Source organism: Oryctolagus cuniculus, chromosome 3 (assembly GCF_964237555.1).
Source record: "Oryctolagus cuniculus chromosome 3, mOryCun1.1, whole genome shotgun sequence".
NCBI classification, from domain to species: Eukaryota; Metazoa; Chordata; class Mammalia; order Lagomorpha; family Leporidae; genus Oryctolagus; species Oryctolagus cuniculus.
Genome location: NC_091434.1, coordinates 8376049 through 8399329, shown reverse-complemented (window position 1 = coordinate 8399329; position 23281 = coordinate 8376049). Strand labels below are relative to the sequence as shown.

Here is a 23281-nt window from a genome sequence, read left to right as displayed (position 1 = left end):
AGTCTTTGTTTTGTTAACTGCAGGCCCCATCCTGTCTTGGGTTGTAATCAGCATTTAAATGGAGGGGAGGCAGTGGGGGAGCAGTATAGAATATAGTATAGTATAGTATATAGTATAGTATAGTATATATAATATATAGTCTGGAGACCAGGAAATCTGTAGACACCCTTGGTGGTGGTAATGCAGCTGGGTGGCCTCCTGGTTGTTGGAATAACTGCGCACAGAATACAGTCTGATGGCTGGCTTTAGTTGGAAAGTTCCAGTGCTGTGTCTTCATTTTCCTGTCTGTACTTTGAGCAGAGAGTGAAGGAACACCTATGTGACTTGCTGATCAGATTTGTAGTTGGAATCTGGTCGGACACTAATAGTACTCTGGATAACAGAATCAAGGTCCAAGGAAACATTCTGAATATCATACTGAACCTAAATCAAAAGGAATTTAATAGGAATGATTGTTCAGTCCTGTAGGCAAGGACCCTAAATGCAATACGAAACAATGGGTAAGATGTGGCTCACTATGAAATATGCAGAACTTGAAATATGAAATATGAAAACTTAGGTCAATTAAATTGCTCAGTGGAAAGCTTTTTTTTTTTTTTTTTTTTAAGATTGTTTTATTTATTTAACAGACAGACAGACAAAGACAAAGAGATCTTCCAGACACTGGATCACTCCCCAAATGGCCTCAACAGCCAGGAACCTTGAATCCGTCTGAGTGTCCCACATGGATTGCAGGACCCAACTGTTTGGGCGTCAGCAGGGAGCTGGATAGGAGGCAGGGCATCCAGGGCGAGATGCTCGTGTTGCAGGCAGCAGCTCGACCTGCTGCACCACAGTGCTGGCCCCGGAACAAAGACTTTCAGCCATGTAATAAGACTGTTAAAACTAATAACGAAGTTTAAGACTGCATTTATGAAACACATGGATAGCTTGTCCTGACTGATCAAATCACATTTGGAATGTGAGATCAAGTTTAGAACACCACACTCAGAGCATCAATGGCAGATATAATGGTGGGAGAATAATTGAGGGCATCCCATGATTGAGTCAGCTCCCCCAAAGCTCATCTTGTTTTCACCTATAATGTAGCCTCTCGCCCTGTTCCTGTCTAGATGGTAATTTATATATGAGGTACCGTCAAAAGTTTGTGGGAAAGCATACTATGAAAAGAACTATACATGAATTTTAAGATTTTTTTAAAAAAAAATTTGTGAGAGACGGAGATCGATGATCCATCTGCTGGTTTACTCTCCAAATGGCCACAATGATCAGGGCTGGTCAGGCCAAAACCAGGTCTCCCACATGGTTAGCAGGGGCCCAAACACATGGACCAACCTCTGCTGCTTTTCCCAGGCCACTAGCAGAGAGCTGGATTGGAGGAGGACCAGCAGAACACGAAGCACCCATATTGGATGCCAGCATACAGGCAGGCAGCAGCTTTACCCATATGCCACAGTGGTAGCCCTGTGGATTTCAAGATTTTTTTTTATATTATTATTTATTTTTTGACAGGCAGAGTGGACAGTGAGAGAGAGACAGAGAGCAAGGTCTTCCTTTGCCGTTGGTTCACCCTCCAATGGCCGCCACAGCCGGCGCGCTGCGGCCAGTGCACCGCACTGATCCGATGGCAGGAGCCAGGTACTTCTCCTGGTCTCCCATGGGGTGCAGGGCCCAAGTACTTGGGCCATCCTCCACTGCACTCCCTGGCCACAGCAGAGAGCTGGCCTGGAAGAGGGGTAACCGGGACAGAATCCGGCGCCCCGACCGGGACTAGAACCCGGGGTGCCGGCGCCGCAAGGCGGAGGATTAGCCTAGTGAGCCGCGGCGCCAGCCAGGATTTTTTTACACCAAAATAAACTTATCTTTTAATTGCATTTTTCCCACAAGTGTTTAGAAATATCCTCATATTACCTTGTTTAATTAGATTGTTCAAGATGCTCTGAATTCTCTTCTCATGCCATCTGTCCCTTCCACTTTACCATAGCCATGGATGCCTCCATGCCTATTAGGACATGAAGACACAGGTCTGCATCAAAATGTTTCTGCTTGATACACACTAAAATGCCTGTCCAGGCTTGATGGTGTATTTTGTCAACTTACTGCCACTGATTTGGATGAGGACTAGGAATGGAAATTCTGTCACTTCATTAATATAGAATCCGTTTCTAAAAAGCATGCTATTTAGTTTTTAAAATACCCTCAAATCATGGGCTTATAATTTTGAAAAATGTTATCAAATTTAAATAAGTTATAAACAAAAATTTAACAGAGCATACAATTTAGGTAGTATAATAATATATAAAGAATATCCTGTGATACTGCCCCAACCCCACCCCAAACTCTCAGTAGGTGGTTGACTGGAGAAGAGTCATATATGTTGAAGTGGACTCCTTGGTTGACTTTTTTGCCTAAGCAGTATGCTATGATGAAAGCTGCTACTCTTCAAACTGGATAGGGTAATGAGATTGTTAAATGAGCTTCTACTAGAACAGCTTATTTCAGAAAAAGATAGCATTATTTCATTGTAAATAATGGCTAATCTCTGAATAAGAAATTTTGCATTCATATTTTTTAACAGTTTTTAAGGATTTATTTTTTGTTTATTTGAAAAGCAGAGATACAGGAGGTGGGGGAGAGATGGAGAGAGAGATATTTCATCTGCTGGTTCACTCCCCAAATGGCCGCAATGGCCAGGGCTGTGCCAGGCTGAAGCCACCAGGAGCCCAGAGCCTCTTCCGGGTCTCCCACGTGGGTGCAGTGGCCCAAGCACTTGGGCCATCCTCCCCTGCTTTCCCAGGCGCATTAGCACGGACCTGGATCAGAAGTGGAGCCACCAGGTCTCAAACCGGCACCTATTACAAGGTGTCAGCATCGCAGGCAGTGGCTTAATCTACTACTTCACAATGCTGGCCCCAGGCAGGCAGTTGTGAGCCTAGTAGAAAATCCAAAATTTATAAAGAAAAAGATTTATATAGAGAGCTATAAGAAAAAAGAAAATTTTGTACATAAAGTGACAGTGTTGAAAAGCAATTGGAAAGCTAAGAGCATAGGCCTAAAAATATGTTCATTGTCATCAGTGATATGATCAGCAATTAAAGTCAGTTGATCAGAGAGGGTAGGAAGAGAAGGTCAGGAAGATAGCATTTTAAATCCGGCGTCTTGGAGAGCACAGGGATTACTGGGCCCTGGTGTGGCTGCCCTGGGAGCTGCTGGTGGCATTGCTGGTTGATGTTCTTTCTGCTGACTTGGGGTCTTCGTGACCTGCCTTTGCTGTATCTGAGTCATTCTCAGGATCTCCCTTGGCTTCCTTTTACTCTGCTGTCTGCTATTCAGACTGCGCAGAATGGTTTCTGGTCTTTTGTGGCCAGAACCGCCTTATGTTTGCTCATTCCTTAGTAGTGAATAGCTGAAAGGTGGGCACATCGGAGATCATTTCCTCAGTTTTGATAAAGATGAGGAATTGGCGTTTAAGCTCTGACTTCTGTGAGTCAGACAGCTCTGCTTAGTAGGGAGAAGGACAAGGAATCACAGTTCTTTCCCTCATGGGATACATGACTTCCAGGCACAGCTGGGCAGGTGCCTTCAGATGGAGTAACCTCGGACAGGTCTGCACAGAAAGGAAAAGAGGTACTTCAGGAAGTTGGAGGGGAGATGGATTAAAAGGAGGGGGTTGGTGTGAAAAATTTCAGATCTGTGCATAATAATACATGTGTAATGCACATTTTTAAAGGTTGATTAATTGATTTGTATCTTCTATCCACTGGTTCACACCTCAGATGGCTGCAACAGCTGAGCTAGGCTGAAGCCAGAACCCAACAACTCCACCTGAGTCTCCCACACCAGTGGCAAGAGCCCAAGTACTTGGGTGACCTTCCACTGCTTTCCCAGTCACAGTAGCAGGGAACTGGACTGGAGGAAGTGGGCAGCCAGGACTCAACAGTGTTCTGTATGGGATGCTGGCACCGTGCCAGCCCCGGGCTTGGGTCTTTTTGCTGAAATAGTTACAGAACAATCTGTCTTTGGGACAAATGCTGACTCAGAAAAGAAGTACGTTGGTCCAACAGTTTCAATTACGAAGAAATGGTGTATTTACTTTCATGATAAATTTAAAAGACATAGTTGAAGATGTTTTTGTGGAATTATTGATAAAAATATTGAAAATTTTGCCAAACATTCTTGCAAAAAAATTGAAACATAAAGACATAAATTTAATATTTTAAACCTGACTTTATTAATGATTCTATTAGAGTATTCCCATTGAAAACAACTTTTTTTTTTAAAGATCGGTTTTATTTATTTGAAAGATAGAGTTACAGAAAGAGGTAGAGCCAGAGAGAGAGGTCTTCCATCTGCTGGTTCACTCCCCAAATGGCCTCAACGGCCGGAGCTGTGCTGATCTGAAGCTGGGAGCCAGGAGCTTCTTCTGGGTCTCCCATGCGAGTTCAGGGGCCCAAGGACCAGGGCCATTGTCCAGTGCCTTCCCAGGCCATAGCCAAGAGCAGGATCAGAAGAGGAGCAGCTGGGACATGAACCAATGCCCATATGGGATGCTGGCCCCTTCAGGCCAGGGCTTTAACCTGCAGCACCACACTGCTGGCCCCACAACTTTTTTTTTTTTTTTTTTTAGGTTTATTTTATTTATTTGAAAGAGTTACAGAGAGAGGTAGAGACAGAAAGAGAGGTCTTTTCATCCGCTGGTTCGCTCCCCAAATGGCCACAACAGCCAGGGATGGTCCAGCTAGGAGTTTCATCTGGGTCTCCCACAAGGGTGCAGGGGCCCAAGCACTTGGGCATCTTCCGCTGCTTTCCCAGGCATGTGAGCTGGGACCTGGATCAGAAGTGGAGCAGCCAGGACTCAAACCCATATGGGATGCCAGCGCTGCAGGCTGAGGCTTTAACCCACTGTGCCACAGCGCTGGCCCCAAAAGCAACCTTTTAAAAAGAAAACATGTAATCAAGTGTGTTTGTGTATGTCTATTAGAACTTAGAAGAATGAAGTGACAAAGCTCTTATAACTTAGCTGTGTTCAGTTTGATTAGAACACCTCCAACCATATCTTTAAGTACATGTTAACACTATTTAAGTATATCTTTATGCATGCCCTGTCTTGTTCCAGAAGAATTTAAGGCAGCTTGAAATGTTCTGTTGTACTTAATTATCATTACTTTAGTTTTTTAAATCCATAATGACCACATGGTACAGTGAAATCACCACAGTAAAACTTGACAGTAGTACTGTGACTCTCTCACTAAGTGTTTGAGGTTTAACGTGAGATTCCTTTTTGTAAAATTAACACATAACTTTTTACAAGAGCTGTTAAAATCAATCAACTTCTAAAGCAAAGCTGTCTCTTATAAGCAGGTATATCCTGTTCTGTCACTCAAATAGTGAACTGTACCATTACAGCATATTTTATAAACATTGATAATTTGACATTCTTCATGTATAGTATAATAAACTTTCAAGGATTAACAGAAAACCTTTTTTAGAGAAACACAAATATGTTTGCTAAGCCCAGTTAATTAAGTACTCATTCTGTGATTCAGAACAAAAGCTGTTCATTTAAATTTAAGATATTTTTCTACATATTTAAACTTGTGGGAATACTATTAAGGTGAGATTTGATATATTTCATAGCAGAGTTGGAATTAATGGTCCTTATGATGAGTATAGTAGGTACATTTAACTTTAAGAGAATATTCCACTAAGAATGGGCTACCCTCACTTCCAAATTCTGAAAAGATGAGAAGATTTGAAGTCTTTGACAGTCTCTCTTTTTAAAAAATGTTTGGAAGTGAACTTTGGTTTAGCTACAGCAGCGTTTTCCTAAAGGGTGAGTGTGTGGGGAAGCTCAGTCACTCAGACCTGTGCTCCAGAGGCTTGGTTGGAACTGGTGGTGGGACACACTGTTCGTAGCTCAGCCTGCTGTGCAGTATGTATCTGAGACGTAATAGAAAAGGAACATGATTAATGGTGATTAATCAGAAGCCTCTGACAGGGTCTGAAGCAGAGATATGGACTAAGCTGATTATTTTCTAGGTAGAGGATGTCACTAAGGAGGAGTTATGCATAATAGCATTGCTGTCGTTTCCAAGATTATTTCAGAAAGGGATAGAGGGGAGTGTAGGGGTGGGGAGGCACTGCAAATCGGCTGTTGAAGGCATTGCCCGTGTACCTATTTCCCCTATAGAGTATTCTTTGAATTGTCATTTGGCATCAACAAAGTGAATTTGTTTAGTTGAATTGCGGTGGACAAAATGAAAACACAAGTGTATTCTAACAGTGAAATAATAAAGCTCTGAGACCCCCACAGAGGAGAAAGAATTGTTTTTATGTCAGAAATGTGGCTCATTTTACAGTTACTTGTAAATTTAACTTTGGGCTTCTTGACAAAGAAGGGGGAAGGTAAAGCAAAGCAGAACACAATTATATAGTCTACTTTGCAATAACTTATTTAAAGAAACGTATCGTTTCTTCAAATAGAAACTTTTCCCCATTACCAGTTTCTTAAAATAAGAAAACATTCAAGTATATACAAACATGCTCTTAGTGTTTCTAGCTTTGACAGTTTTTTATAAAAGATTTATTAATTTGAAAGGCAGAAAGACAGGGAGAGGCAGGGAGAGAGACAGACAGAAGCAGAAATTTTTAATCTGCTGGTTCACTCTCCAAATGGTCACAAACTGATCTGAAACCTGGAGCCCAAAACTCCATTCAGGTCTCTCTCTCCCTCGTGGGTGGCAGGGACCCATGTGCTTGGGCCATCTTCCTCTGCCTTCCCAGGCTCATTAGCATGGAACTGGATCAGAAGTAAAGCAAGTGTGACTCAAATCATGGTTTTGGTATGGGTTGCCCACTGTGCAATAACACCAGTCCCTTCTACAGTTACTAATACTTTGTTTACTTTGTCTCATTTATTGCCCCTTCCTTGCTGTTTGGGAGGGGCCGCGCTGAAGTATTTTAAAGCAAATTCCAACTCACTCATTTGAGTATTGGAGCCTGATAAGGACTTTTTTTGATACATATTTGCTATATTTCATTATAATACCCAATAAAATTAACAGTGATTCCTTAATCATGTACAATGTGTCATTTCCTTGATTGTCAACATACCTTTTTGTCATTTGGTTTATTTAAATCAGGTTTCAGAGAAGAGCATGCATTGTATTACACTGTTTGGAAGTCTGTTTTCTTATTTAATAGTCTCCACTGCTTTTTCCTTTCGTGCTATTTGATTTGTTGGAGAAACTCAACCTTTGTCCTGTCGTATGTCCTGTGTTCTAAGTTTGATGGACTTCTTCTGTGATGTTGTTTGACTTGATCTAGTACCCCTGATACTGACTGGTAACTCTAAATGCTTGTTTAGATTCAGATTTGGGAGAAAGGAGAAAAAATACTTCTTTAGATGATGCCTTATATTTCCTACCTATTGTGTTCTATCATGAGACACACGAGTGTCTGCTTGTCCTGTTTTTAGTCAAAGATCAGCGTGTTCCCTATCATCAGCCCATGTATCCACTTACCCTCTTGGAAGACCCTTCCACCTTCCACCAATTTTTTTAAAGATTTATTTATTCACTCATTCATTCATTTATTTGAAAGTCAGAGAGTTTTTCCATCTGCTGGCACACTCCCCAGATGGCTTCAACAGCGGGAGCTGGGCCAGACCAAAGCCATGAGCCAGGAGCTTCATCTGGGTCTCCCACATGGGTGGCAGGAACTCAAGCACTTGGGTCATTTTCCGCTGCTTTTCTCAGGCCATTAGTAGGGAGCTGGGTTGGAAGTGGAGCGACTGGGACACAAACTAGTGCCCATATAGATGGGCGGCATCACAGGTGGCAGTTTACCCTCTGTACCACAACACCCACACCTCATCAGTGGTTTTGATGGCCTTTGACAATTGTTGCCATGACCATTATTTCATCAGGGATTTCAAAATGGTAATTTTCTGTTTTTCTTTCTACATTCATTAGCTATGAATCATCGTCCTTCTGTAAGGACAATTTACCATGTCAACTATTTGGTAACACCAAAATACAAAGTGTATAGAATATGCTGGATAAATGTGCAGTTCCTTTCCTTTTATTTGCCAATTCTTTGAATAATTTTGAGTTGTTGCCTTCACAACCTCCAAGGAGACCATGAGTTTTTTTAAATTATAATTTTAATGTAATGCTTTTATTATGCTTATATTCCTATTAAATATGATACTCATACGCAGATATTTTAATTTTCATGTCAGTGCATTATAGTTATTATTTATGCCCAAATTGTATGTCTTAGGTCTGTGGGGCCCTTTCGGTTGGCTCCATGTCCTTTTTGGCATTACCTTGTTAGTGTTTGCTTTCCAGAGCAACATGTCTCAGGCTCATCTTGGATATTTCCTACACTTTGATGAAGCTCTGGCCCCTTTTAGTAGTAAACCATCTTGTATTATTTTTTGTTTAAATACTACTTTCATAAGAGGGAAAATTGCCTAAATTATATGTACACTGTAAATACTTTGCCTTAAGAAAAATATAAATATATGTCACATTCTCACTATTAACTTTTTTTTTTATTAGGCAGAGTTAGAGAGAGAGAGAGAGACAGAGAGAGAAAGGTCTTCCTTCTGTTGGTTCACTCCCCCCATCCCCCAAATGGCTGCCATAGCTGGCGCGCTGCGCCGATCCGAAGCCAGGAGCCAGGTGCTTTCTCCTGGTCTCCCATGCGGGTGCAGGGCCCAAGCACTTGGGCCATCCTCCACTGCCCTCCTGGGCCACAGCAGAGAGATGGACTGGAAGAGGAGCAACCAGGACTAGAACCTGGCGCCTTATTAACTTTTGACTTTTTTTTTTTTTCTCCTGGTCAGCGTGTGCTTCTACCTAGGTAGGTAACAGTAGGGATCATTATATATATATATATATATATATATATATATATATATAAAATTTATATTAAAGTACTTTCACATAAAGGGAATTATGGTTATCTTTTCATGTCAGTAGAGAACTTCAGGAAAACTTTTTTAAAAAGATTTATTTATTTAAAAATTTTTTTAAAGATTTATTTATTTATTTGAAAGAGTTATACAGAGGGAGAAGGAGAGGCAGAGAGCGAGAGAGAGAGGTCTTCCATCTGCTGGTTCACTCGCCAATTGGCCACATCGGCCAGAGCTGCGCCAGTCCGAAGCCAGGAGCCAGGAGCTTCATCCAGGTCTCCCATGCAGGTGCAGGGGCCCAAGGACTTGGGCCATCCTCCACTATTTTCCCAGGCCATAGCAGAGAGCTGGATTGGAAGTAGAGCAACCAGGTCTCAAATTGGTGCCCATTTGAGATGCTGGCACTGCAGGCAGTGGCTTTACCTGCTATGCCACAGCGCCAGGATACATTAATTTGTTTAGAAGTAGGATTGCGGTTATAAGTGAAACATTTTTTAGAGATTTATTTATTTATTTGAGAGACAGAGTTACAGACAGAGGGAGGGAAAGAAGTTTTCCATCTACCAATTCACTCCCCAGATGGCTGCAGTGACCAAAGTTGGGCTGATCCGAAGCCAGGAGCAGGAGCTTCTTCTGGGTCTCCCACGTGGGTGCAGGGGCCCAAGGAGTTGGGCTGTCTTCCACTGCTTTCATAGGTTCATTAGCAGGGAGCTGGATTGGAAGTAGAGTAGCTGGGATGGACTCGAAGCTGCGCCCGTATGGAATGCTGCATCACAGGTGGACGCTTAACCTACTACGCCATAGCACCACTCTAAGCAAAACATTTTTAAGGCTACTAATATAATATGTAATGAATATAAAAGTTACTGGATAACCCTATAGACACTGCCTAAGAGTTAGCCAAAGCTTAGTTTTGAAGTCTCAACTCTTAAACTTCTAGCTAGCTTCATAACATTTGAACAAGTCATCCAGTATTTTTGAGCCTGAGTTAAAAATTCATCTGTAGAACAGAAACAGAACATCTTTGAGGAATGAATATCAAAAGAATTTCACTGTTTCTTTGAAGATCAAAACAAATAGTTCATTCTACAAATATTCTACAAGTATGAGCCACACTTCCAATTTCTGGGGATACAACAGTGAAGGAATGAAATGAACTAAGCCTTTGTTTTCACAGGCCTTACATTAATAGAGAAAGGAGACACATAAACATACGTCAGTGGTGGTGATGAGCATGGGGACAATATGGAGCCGGACAAGGTGATAGTGAGGGAGACTGTCCTGATAATTGAAGCTAAGAGCTCTCTGAAGGCTATGGGGAATGTGCTTAGGTCTAGTCCAGAAATGTCAAATCAGAGTGAAAGAGGTGAGAACAGAGAGGAACAGATCATAGGGGCCTTGTAGGTTTGGTCAGGTGTTCAGATTTTATTGAAGTATGTTAATCCAGTTTGCATTTCTGTAACAAAATAACAAAGGAAGGTTAACTTTATAAGAAAAGATATTTATTTAGCTCACGATTTTGGAGGCTGAAAGTCCAGAGAGCATGGTGCAGGCTTTTGCTAGCCCCCAAAGGCTGTATTCCACATGGCAGATGGCAATGGTTGGAGCACAGATAAGAGGGAGCTACAAAACAGGGAGCCAGTCCTTTCTGAAGACACACCCCCAGTCGACTGAAGGACCTCCTGCTGAGCTGTGCTTGTGAAGGTCCCACCTCCCAGTGTGGCCACACTAAGGCCAAGCCTTGCAACGCATGAACCTTGTTATGTAGTTTGCCTAGACAAATACCTTATCTACCCATTTTGGTTCTGGAAATAGTAGTCATGAACCAGGTTTTAGAGGTGAGGAGGGAAAAAAAGCTATCTCCTACTGTTTATGCATATTTTACTACATGCAGATGTAAGCATTTTAAACACATGTAATATAATTCTTATGCCACCTTGTGAGGTGTGCAACATGGTAGAGATGAGCAATGGAGTTTAGAAAACTCTCAGGTCTGTTAAGGTTGGTGACACCAGCATCTGAAACCAGGCTGTCTCTAAGTGCATGCATGTCTGTAACTGCTGTGCTTTCTATAATTGCATGGGCGTTTTGCATTTGTCCTTCTGTACAACAGTGTTATTACTCTGTGTGGTTTCTTTTTTGTTTGCACTTGACCACCACGTTTATGAGTCAGATTTAACGCATATGTTAGTGTAGTCTTAGAACACAGCTGTCTAGGAATGTGCTGTCATTCAGCAGCTTTTCATTATTGTCACTAAACACACACACACATCAGTGCACACCAGAATGTTGTCTTGAGAGCAGACATTCTTTCTTAAATTATTTTTTATTTATTTGGGAAAGAAAAGAACCTGGCCTTCCACAGGTTCACCCTTAAAATGCTTGCAAAGGCTGGGGCTGGCCTGGTTCCAGAGCTGAGAGCTGAACTTGCAATCCAGGTCTCCCACATGGGTAGTGGAAACCAAATTATTTACTCCCAGGGTCTGCGTTGGTAGGAAGCTGGAGCCAGAGCTGGGAATCAAACTCAGGTACTCTGACATAGGATGTGGGCATCTTAACCACTAGGCTAAATACCCACTGCCTCTTGAATATTTCACCTTTAGTAGAAATTTTTTAAATTGACACATTATTATAATTGTACATGTTTAAGGAACTCTGTGTGATAATTCAGTATGTGTGTGTAATGTATAATGATCAAATCAGGGCAATGCCTGTACTTCCTTAAAATTTAATCAGGGGGGACCGGCATTGTAGCTGCCTGTGGTGCCAGCATCCCGTGTGGGTGCCAGTTGAGTCCTGACTGCTCTACTTCCAATCCAGCTCTCTGCTATAGCCTGGGAAAGCAGTAGAAGATGGCCCTACACCCACATGGGAGATCCTGAGGAACCAGCAGATAGAAGATCACTCTCTCTCTCTTTCTTTGTAACTCTGCCTTTCAAATAAATAAATCTTTAAAAGAAAACAATCAGGGGCTGATGCTGTGGCTGTGGCATAGTGGGTAAAGCCACTACCTGCAATGCCAGCATTCTTATGGGTGCCAGTTCAAATCTCGTCTTCTCCACTTCCAATCCAGCTCCCTGCTGATGGTCCTGGGAAAGCAGTAGAAGATAGCCCAAGCCCTTGGACCCCTGTGCCCACATAGGAGACCGGGAGGAAGCTCCTGGCTTCAGATTGGCCTAGCTCTGGCTGTTGCAGCCATTTGGGGAGTGAACCAGCAGATGGAGGATCTCGATCTCTCTCTCTCTCTCTCTGTGATTTTGCCTTTCAAATAAATAAATCTTTTAAAATTATCATTTCTTTGTGTTGGAAATCTTCAAGCTACTCTTCTAGTTCTTACTAAGCTATGTAATACATTGTTGCAAGCTCTGGTGACCCCACTGTCCTGTAAAACAAACACAGAGTATTTCTCCTATCTGCCTGTGTTTTGGTGCCTGTTATCCAACCTCCCTGTGTCCCTGTCCCCCTTCCTAGCCTCTAGTGACCATGATGGCTGGCTGGGTTGCTCTTTCCACTGTGGCTTTGGAGGAAATGCTGAGAGCGATCTCTGTAAGGAAGACTTGTGGCACATCAGCAGCACCTCCCACCGCAGACAGTGTGGGCTACAAACTTCCAGAAGCCACTGGGCAGCATGCGCTTTGTTTCTTGTTGCTCCTGTTACAGTGTTGGGGATTAAGATCTGGACCTGAGTCTTCTCCACACCCTGTTGTACCTCTGAGTTTCTGCCAGTTATGCTTAATCGTGACATATTGATCTGATATTATGACATATTGATCTGACTGGTGCGAGACTTGTCCCTCTTTTTGATGATTTTGTGCTTCACCAGGGGTCTGAGGGCAGCCATGATGCCTGTTAAATGGAGACGAGATGTAGTAGGCGCTCTTGGTGACTTATGTTTGTGGAATATAGTGAATACACAGTTCGGGTCTGAATGACTGAATGCTCGTGTACTAGGCTTGTGGACCACTTGACTACGTTTTGGTATTTGCCAGTGCATAGGTGAATACGGGTGTGTTGCATAAGCCAACAGCAGATTGCCGAAGCTGGGCAGTCCCTAACTGTCCTAATGTGGACTTTTATTATTTCCCCAGTGGGTGTTCTGTATGTTCTCCAACACTTTCTTGGGGTAAATCTTTGTACTCTTAGGAATATTAACATAACAAGGCAGTGACTTGAAGTCTTTGTGCTTTGTAAGGCAGAAGTGCCCATTTCTAGTATCATATCTCTACTTCTGAACAGCACAAATACGAGAATATACCAAGCTGATGATGATGAATATAGGCATTTGAAATAATGCTTGCTTTCTACCTTTAGTGTTTGAGTTTCATAGAAACTAATTTTTTAATTCTCAGTGATGGACTTAAATGCAGGAGTAGATGGATAGATTTTCATTATTCTGACCTCTGCCCTCCACCTGCTCCAGGACATGTGAACTAGCAGAAGGATGTGCTTATGGGAACAACAGCAGGGACAGCAGCTGTGCTTTTTCTTTTTTGTTAATGATGATGATGACAGTTTCATTTTTCAGTGGTCATTGTGGCAACTAAATTTTCTAGAACATCTCTGCCTTAGTTTGCTTGTGCTGCTATAACAATACCTGGGACTTGGTAATTGATTTTTAAAAAGCACAATTTATTCCTCACAGTTCTGAAGGCTAAGTCTAAGATTGAGATGTGGCATCTGGTATCTGGTGAAGGCTGAGTCCTCACAGGCTGGAAGGTGGCAGGCAGCTCAGAAAGGGGCTGACCTCCGGGTTCTCACAAGGCAGAAAGACCCAGTGCACCTCTAGGAGTCCGTTCTATAGTTGCATTAATCAGTGCATAAGGGCAGAGCCCTTGTGACTGAACACTTCTCATTAAGCCCCACCCCCAGTACTTGCACTAGAGATTAAAATTCCCACCACATGGGTTTGGGCAAACATCAGAACCACAGCAATACCCTAAGGATGACACTGGCCGCATTGACAACCCTGAGCTTGTGTAGGGGATTGGAGTCCACGTGTGCTATCTGTAGGAATAAATTGAGAAAATAGAACTGACTAAACTTGTGAACTGATTCTACATGAAAGAGTTAAGTAGAATCTACTGTGACAACCAAATGTTATGATTGGATCAACAGTGGATTCCTTCACTGTGAAGGGGAATATGGGGGAAAAAAAAAAGAACTAGGATGAGGTTTGGGTCATCTAGAGGCTATCTTGGAAGCTCCAGTTGGGAATGTAGACTGGAACTAGATCTCAGGTTGTTAGCTATAGATGAGATCACACAGAAAATACAGGGCAAGGAGAAGCCAAGGATGGAAACTTGAAGGATCAACATTAGAGTAAAAATGAGTTAGTGAATTAATGCAAGAGAGAGAAATAGGAAAGGAAAAGGCACTTGGAAAGAGAAACCTCTAGTAGAGCGCCATGCCTGACAGCTGAGGGGAAGTGAAAGGCCATGACGATCTCATACAGACTCAGCGTGCAGCGCCATAGGTGTTATGTATGCAAGTATAGCGTGTTAGATGCTGTGTACAGCCCATTTTCAAGCTAGATTTCCCCTCCAGGGTATCTCATCTTTTGGATACAAACACACATCACTGATTATCTTCAAGAGCGAGCCTATCCCCAGCTTGAGAAGTGTAGGCATGGGTTTCCACAGGTTCCTTTAGTTGTCTCACTGTAAGTGGCTTTGTTCTGATTGATACTTTTGGCTCAACCCAAGAAATCCTGCAAGTTATGAAGCACTTTTTTTTAAAAAATATTTATTTATTTGAAAGTCAAGAGATATACACAGAGAGAAGAGGCAGAGAGAGAGGTCTTCCATCCACTGGTTCACTCCCCGATTGGCTGCAACGGCTGGAGCTGCGCCGATCCGAAGCCAGGATCCAGCGGGTGCAGGGGCCCAAGGACTTGGGCCATCTTCCACTGCTTTTGCAGGCCATAGCAGGGAGCTGGATCGGAAGTGGAGCAGCCGGGACTTGACCTGGCACCCATATGGGATGCTGGCACTGCAGGTGGCAGCTTTACCCACTGTGCCACAGTGCCAGTCCTGCACAATTTTTTTAAAGACAGGGAAGTTAATTGTATTTAAATTCTAAATGAATGTTTTCAATTGTGATATGTATTTCTGCCTATTTTCTTTATGTATTCTGGTACATCCAAAGCATAACTTAGACTGTTTTAAGAAAAATTTTGAGCATATAGCAAAGTTGAACCATGAAAACCCTTATACCCAACATCTAGATTTAATAATTAAAGTATGGGGCTGGTACTGTGCTGTAGTAGGCTAAGCCTCCACCTGCAGCACCAGCATCCCATATGAGAGCTGGTTCGTGTCCCAGCTGCTCCTCTTTTGGACCAGCTCTCTGCTAATTGCATGGGAAAGCAGTGGAGGACGGCCCAAGTGCTCAGACCCCTGCACCCATGTTGGAGACCTGAAAGAATCTCCTAGCTGCGGATCAGCCCAGCTCCGGCTGTTGTGTCCATTTGGGGAGTGACCTAGAGGATGGAAGACCGACCTCTCTGTCTCTCCCTTTCTCTGTAACTCTGTCTCTAAAATAAATAAATAAAAATCTTTTAAAAATAAGAATAAAATTACAGTTTTACCAGAGTCATATATCTTAGAAGTAAGTAATTGGCATCTTCGAGGAGCCAAAAGGACAACAGTGTGGCTGGACCCCTGTGACAAAGTGTGTAAAAAGCCCAAAGGGTTTGGTAAGGAATTGGGTTTTCTTTAAGGCAATGAAAAGTTATTAAAGGGCCTCCATCAGTTGATTCTTGTGTTACAGTTGCCTAAAATTCCTGCAATGCTTACACAAGGAAATGCTGATGATAATAAAGCCTCCAGCTTGAAATTGTCTGGTCCTAAAGGCAGCTCGGTGCCTGTGTTGTGAAACCATCCTTCAGGGCACAGAGTGCTATGAAATGGTGCTACCTGATGGTGGACCAGGCTCTTCTGAAGGCACTATCTCCCGCCCTGTGAGGAAGCAGCACTGGCTAAAGACTCCGCTGTGAGAGGCACTTTTGCTGTCATTTGAGCATGAAGGCCATGTGTGGTTCTGTATTTCTTCTAAGTATGGATTGGAGTCAGGAGATGGAAGCAAGAGTTCAAACATGAAGCTCAACTCTTTTTAAATCTAGTTTGTGGGACCAGCACTGTGTCTCTCCCTCATAGTGTCTATAATTCTACTTCTCAAATAAATAAAATCTTTAAAAAAAAAAAAAAACCTAATTTGTGTTTGTTTCCAAATCCTCTTGTTCTTCTTTATTACCACGTTAATCAACTAGTGATTCAGGAAATCTGTTTAGTCACCTGTGTGTTTTGTTTTTTTGTTTGTTTGTTTGTTTGTTTTTTTTGAGAGGCAGAGGCAAAGAGAGCAAGAGACAGGTCTTCCATCTGCTGGTTCACTCCCCAATTGGCCACAATGACAGAAGCTAGGCCAATCCGAAGCCAGGAGCCAGGAGCTTTTTCCAGGTCTCCCACACGGATACAGAGGCCCAAGGACTTGGGCCATTTCTACTGCTCTCCTAGGCCACAGCAGAGAGCTGGATCAGAAGTGGAGCAGCCGGGACTCGAACTGGCGCCCATATGGGATACCAGCACTGCAGGAGGGGTCTTTACCCACTACGCCACAGCACCAGCCTCACTCACCTGTATTTTTAAAAATAAAACTGAATGAAGTAGAAAAAACAAAAATTTTAGCCTTGTATGTATGTGTGTGCATATGCATGTGTGTAACAAACTAAATATGTGTCATATTGTCTTGGCTTTCCCTGCCTTTGAAGATAAGAAGGTTGGCAGCCTCACTTAGCTCTGTTATTCTGCCTTCCATTCAGATGTTTTATTAATAGTGCCTTTTCTATATTCAGGGTGAATTGTTTCATTTTATACATTGATTTCGTTAAATTTAGTTTTTATGTCTATCAGAGTTATACATTGTATAAATGAAGGAGGCAGTTAGGTACCAGAAAGGCTCCCAGCCCCTACCACAACTAAATTAGATCCCCACCCTTTTCCTGTTCCACAGACTTTTGGTTTCTTTCTCCACGTCCTCAGTGAACATGCTTCTATGATACATCTGTGATTTCATTGTGTTGCTTGTGAGACAATGCATTGAGACAGATATTTTTGTCTCAGTAGATGCTTTAATTTTATTATAATCATTGTAAATTCAGTAACTGAAATCAATACTTAAATACTTAGTAGCTCCATGTACATTAGTCTAAGAACTTTATTTCTCAAAGCGTTACTCATTCTTTTAGCACTGTTGTTGGTACATTTGCTGACTGTCTACTTGGTCATCACACCACACTTCTTGAATTTTAAACTTTTCTGTATTTCCAGTTAATTGTTGTAAAGGTTGGGTCGCAATATGAAATACATGATATTTGTTCCCTTTATATAAATAAATAAATGTTTTAAAAAGTTGGATCACTAACTGACAGACAACATTGATATATTTAATACTTAGCAAACCTAGATATAAGAAACAGAATTCTCTGATGTAGCAGTTTGGGGGAATGTTATTTCTTTTTTTGTGCCCACTGCAATCTTAAACAGAGGTATTATGTTAAGAAGTGAGTCTGGGGGCATTTAGAAGGAAACAGAAGGATATGTTGAGAATTACTGCACTCATACTTTTTAAAATAAGAACTATGTAATTTTCCTAAATTATTTTTTGAAATGTGATTGTTCTTGCTCTTTTTTTTTTTTTTAAAGCATTTGTATTTATTTTCATTTTAGTTGAAAGGCAGAAAGGCTGCCACTGTGGCGTAGCAGGTAAAGCCTCCGCCTGCAGTGCTGGCATCCCATATGGGCGCCGGTTCAAGTCCCTGCTGCTCCACTTCTGATCCAGCTCTTGCTATGGCCTGGGAAAGCAGAAGGTGGCCCAATTCCTTGGGTTCCTGCACCCATGTGGGAGAGACCCAGAGGAGGCTCCTGGCTTTGGATTGGTGCAGCTCCAGCCATTGTGGTCATATGGGAGTGAACCAGTGGATGGAAGACCTCTCTCTGCCTCTGCCTCTGCCTCTGCCTCTCTGTAACTCGGCCGTTCAAATAAAATAAAATAAATCTTAAAAAAGAAAAGGAAATGAAAGAAAGGCAGAGAGAAATCCTCCTCCCCAGATGCCCACAACAGCCAGAGTGGCAGGGACCCAAGTACTTAACCCGTCACCTGCATGCCTCCCAGAGTGTGCATTAGTAGGAGACTGGGGTCAGAAGAGTCAGGACCTAAAACCCGACACTCCAGTATGGGATGTGGGCACCACAAGGGGCATCTTAACTGCTGCACTGAGTGCCTGCCCCCAGTCAATTACTTAACTATTTCATTAAAGAATGTACATGTAAAAAATTTGTGAGGAAGGGAGGGGAGAATATGACCATGTCATGAGTCAATTTACACATGTGATTGGATCCTCCTGAGGAATGCCCACTTCTCATTTCGGGTTCTTGTTGCTAACTGTAAAGTCTTTCAGTTTACAAGTATGTGTTCTATGAAGTCTTAGCCACCTGATGCACTAAGAAGAATGATTGTGCCGTGTTCCTCTCCCCTCGCAGAAGTGTTTATCTGGGTTTCTCTTTGGCAGCTCTACTCTTTCTGTTGTGAGCAGCACTGGTGTGTGGTAGGACTTTTTAAGCCTCTTTTACCCTGGAAAGTCACCTCTTCCACTGTTGAGTCAGAACTGAAAATATCTGTTGCGTAGCACCATAACACTTCCTGCAAAATGGCAGTGCCGCCAGCACCCAGCAGTACCGTGCACAGCATCACTGCTGTGGTGTGCAGGCGCTGAGGGGAAAGGTGATGTTTCCAGAGGACTTCAGAAATAACGCAGCAGCTGGTTTGGGGTGCCTCTCCTTCAGCCACTCCAGACCTCTCATCACAGAAAAGATACCTAACAGTGGATTTAAGCATACATAAATTTTGAGAACCAGTAATTGAAGACATGTATTAGGCTATTTCTCTTCGGTGAATGAAGATGTGAGGGTTTTTTTGTGTTTTTTTTTTTTCTTTTTTTAAAAGATTTATTTATTTTACTTGAAAGTCAAGCGTTACAGAGAGACAGAGAGAGAATGTCTTCCATCCGCTGGTTCTCTTCCCAAATGGCTGCAATGGCCAAAGCTGGGCCAATTTGAAGCCAAGAGCCAGGAGCCTCTTCCAGGTCTCCCACAGGGTTGCAGGGGCCCTAGGCCCTTGGCCATCTTCTGCTGCTTTCCCAGGCCATAGCAGAGAGCCAGATTGGAAGTGGAGCAGCCGGCACCCATATAGGATGCCAGCGCTGCAGGCAGCGGCTTTACCCGCTATGCCACAGTGCCGGCCCCAAACACTATGGTTTTAATTTGATCCAAAAAGGATTATAGGAAGTGGTATAGATAATGTTTGGGGATAGAGATTGATCAGAACAGATCATATCAAATCATGTTGAGAAATAATATACTTGCTTAATTATAATTTAATTATAGGCTTGACTTTGGCATTCACTTACATGGTTTTTGCACTAAATATTTATTGTTTGTAAACAGATGATGTAAGTCACTGTGTCTCAAACCTTAAGGGAAAAAATTCAGGTTCTTCCTTCAAATGAAGTCTTTAGCAAAGCTCAAAGAAAGTCCTGGGAGTTATGAAGTCAAGAGTTCTGTAGGGTTAGTACATCTGAGACCTATCTCGTCTCCCTTTGGTGTGGGGACTTCAGGAGAAGACATCTGGTATAGTTAAAAAACGAGAGCTTGGCTGGTGCCACGGCTCAATAGGCTAATCCTCCACCTGCGGCGCTGGCACCCTGGGTTCTAGTCCCGGTCGGGGCGCCGGATCTGTCCCGGTTGCTCCTCTTCCAGGCCAGCTCTCTGCTGTGGCCCAGGAGTGCAGTGGAGGATGGCCCAAGTACTTGGGCCCTGCACCCGCATGGGAGACCAGGAGAAGCACCTGGCTCCTGCCATCGGATCAGCGCAGTGTGCCAGCCGCAGCGGCCATTGAGGGGTGAACCAATGGAAAAGGAAGACCTCTCTCTCTGTCTCTCTCACTGTCAAAACACACACACACACACACAAACACGAGAGCAGATCACTGATCTAAATGATGCTGAACATTCTTCTGAAAAGTGTTATCTTTTGGTATCTGATATGGAGTTGTTTAATGCCTGTGAGTTTGACTTCTTTATTTAATAAAAGAAATTTTAACTTCTGGCCTGTTCTCAAGTCCTTCCATTGTCTGTCTGGTTCACTTTAGTTTTTCATGGTATCTTTGTAGTGTAGTATAATCGTATGTCTTCCTTTTGCATAATGCGGTATTGTGGTTTATGTTGCTGAAATGTTGTTTTCTGTTACCCACAAAAAATTAAAAACTTCTAGAAGTTCATTGTTCTCATGGTTTTATCCAGTTCAGCTGAAAGACTGTGTATTGAAACTATCACATAAGGAAGTTGAGGATCTAGTAGATTTGTCCAAAGCACTGCCTCTAGCCCTGAGACCTGAGACTGGCTGAATAGGACGAGGGTGTGTGCTGCACATGGCAGTGGCCCACTGGAGTATTTAGGGGGCACATTGTGAGCTGGGAGAGGAGCATGTGGAGAGACCTATGGAACAGGCCTGTTGCTAAGTGTTGTATGGCCAAGCTTCTTAGGTAACTTTTGGCCACAGTTTTCCTCAGCTGTGAAATAGAGATACTTACTGATGGGGAGGTACTCGGTGGGGATTAAGGATGCTGGGATCTGGACAGATCTGAGCTTGTTGTGCTTGGTACATTGAGCTGCATTCTCAGCCTTGCTCAACCTCACCTATAAATGGGAGCAGTCATGTCCCTCAGGGATTGTTGGAAGGAGTCCATGAGATGATGAACTAACGCACTCAGCATTGGGCCAGGCACAGTGGCTGCCTGTGAGCGGGAGCAGCAAGAGCAGAATCCTCACCTGGTGTTGGGGGATTTGAGAGGTGCAGAATGCCCTGTCCTTCGGAGACATCGCTGTATGATCGCGTCTCACCTTAGTGGGCTGCCCAGTTCCTACTGATTTTCAAAGTCTTACAAAAATGGCTTCGGAAGCACTGGCTGTCTTCTGTTGGTTGCCCCCACTCTTGTCTCACGGGAGCCGCATGCTCTGTTGCAGGTCACGCAGGCAGAGCGCCGCACGGGCCTCTGTCGCTGCCGCCATGCCGTTCCCGTTCGGGAAGTCTCACAAGTCGCCAGCAGACATTGTGAAGAACCTGAAGGAGAGCATGGCCGTGCTCGAGAAGCAGGACATCTCTGACAAAAAGGCAGAGAAGGTATGTGTCTGGCTGCACTCCCACCCGAGCCTTTTCATTAGGAGTGGATGTAGTGGTGAGGAGGTGATTTTGAACATCATTAAGTCCAAATGTGAGTTCATTTGGGGTTTCTAAAATATGGTTAAGTGGCATTTGCTGCTGCTGGAACATTCGTTTCCTCCTATACTTCATCTCACAGATAAGTTCCCAGATTTGTTCTCAGTTTTTCATTTGAGCTTTGCAGACTTCTTTCCGTTGTGTCTATTTTATTTGTTTTTGAAGTCGGTTGTTCTGCCTGCCTCCTCCCTGCGAGCATCTTCTCCCGAGTGTCTCCCAGGTTCTCCCTTCCTATGCCAGTACCTCATCCACCCAGTCGCCATGGTCTGGAACCCGACTTTCACCCCAATCTCTCCTTGTCCTTTGTCCCTCAAACGATGCTTTTCCCCAAATATGTGTTTTCCACTTCCTAGAAGGTTATGAATCGATTCTAACTTTGTTTCCATTTTGAAGATGACCTTGGTCATCTTCCTGAGGGTGCTTGGCAGTCACCTTCTTGTACTTCCTATACTGCATCCCTGCCTTAGCCCCTCAGAGCAGGCTCCTGTCCCAGCACACAAGGCCCTTTGTGATCTGGTGAATTATAGCCCCTCCCTCCGGCATTCTGTAGGCCACAGCAATCACTGCCAAGTTAAATACCAGATGTCCTGTGTTAGTGCCTTTGTCTTGTTGCCTCTGCTTGGAGTCTTATGCCCCACAGCCCATTTCCACCAAAGCCCCATTCATGTTTCCATACTCTCTCCTACATTTCTTTTTCCCTGATGGCTTCATCGAGTACCCTATCCCAGCCTGTCTGGGTTATCTTCTGTCCCAGCCCTGCACCTTGAAACAGATCCTCACCATTTGTGGAATCTGTTAGGAAAATGCCAGAACTGCTGCTGTCTTCTCCCTGTTTTTGTTGGTGATGTATTTTGGTCTCTTACTCTAGATCATGAGCCCTTTGACCAGTGTGTCATTTCTGACATACCTGTGTCTTCCATAGTACTTGCTTCCATGGCCTGGGTAGCTTGTTGTTTGTTGAATGAATCTTTGATTAGAATAAATCTCCCACCCTTTTATGTAGAAGATTGTTTTCTGTCCTGAGATGAAGGTTAGACTGCTTCACTACTATCTTTTTAAGTCTAAGACTATGGTTTGCATGTGTTTTTTTTTTTTTTTTAAGATTTATTTATTTGAAAGGCAGAGATAGAAGGAGGGAGGGAGGGAAAGAGGGGGACAGAGATCTACCGATCTACCATCTGCTGGTTCACTCCCCTGATGGCCACAATGACCAGGGCCAGGCCAGGCGGAAGCAAGGAGCCAGCAGCTTCTACTTGGCTTCCTACGTGGGTGCAGGGGCCCAAGCACTTGGGCTATCTTCCTCTGCTTTCCTAAACACATTAACAGGGAGCTGGATCAGAAGTGAAGTAACTGGGACTCAAACTAGTGCCCATATGGGATGCTGGCACTGCAGGCAAAGGCTTAACCTTCTGAGCCACACCGCCGGCCCCTGCCTGTGTTCTGATGAGGCAGGGAAATTCGTACTTATGGCATGAAGATGTGTTTTCTTTTCTTTTATTGGAAGTAATACACAATCTGTAAAAGTTTTTATAATTCTACCTTTAGATTTTCTGTGCAAATTCTAGTTTTTTGCATACCTATATAGTAAAATATATAGATTATATTTAGTAACATAAAATAAGCCTTTTCAAGTATTTATTTTATTTCAGAGGCAAAGAGAAAGACAAAGAGATCTCCCATCTGCTCGTTCAAATGCCCAGAATAGCTAGGGCTGGGGCTGTGGCTGGGTTAGGCTCAAGCCAGGAGCTAAAACTCTGTCCAGGTCTTCCATGTGGGTGTCAGGGACCCATCCCCCCTGCTTCCTGGGATCTGTATGGGCAGACAGTTGGATCAGGGGCCAACGCCAGGGGTTGTCATAGAGGCATCGTAACCACTGTCCTACTGCCTGTCCCACTTCATTCATTTTGAGAAAACTGCTAAATACTCAGTTCTGAATAATTTGTCAGATTTTTTTCCAAGTAAAAATGGTGTCCTATAAAAACAGCTAGTTCATCTCACCTGAAACAATCATATAAGTGCTTTTCCATAAGAC

General features: G+C 43.2%; 1 protein-coding gene across 3 annotated transcripts in view; it reads left to right on the top strand.

Moving 5' to 3' along the window:
* The window catches only part of CAB39 (calcium binding protein 39), a 93540-nt gene that overhangs the window by 23272 nt on the left and 46987 nt on the right, over nucleotides 1-23281 (top strand). For 2 of the 3 annotated variants that reach the window (XM_002712517.5, XM_070070080.1), the window contains exon 2: nucleotides 20997-21153. The exons of the other annotated variant lie outside the window; for it this stretch is intronic. In XM_002712517.5, coding sequence (XP_002712563.1) covers nucleotides 21040-21153 — 114 coding nt within the window. In that variant the 5' untranslated portion in view covers nucleotides 20997-21039. The remainder of the gene's footprint in view (nucleotides 1-20996; nucleotides 21154-23281) is intronic. 3 annotated transcript variants of the gene reach the window in all.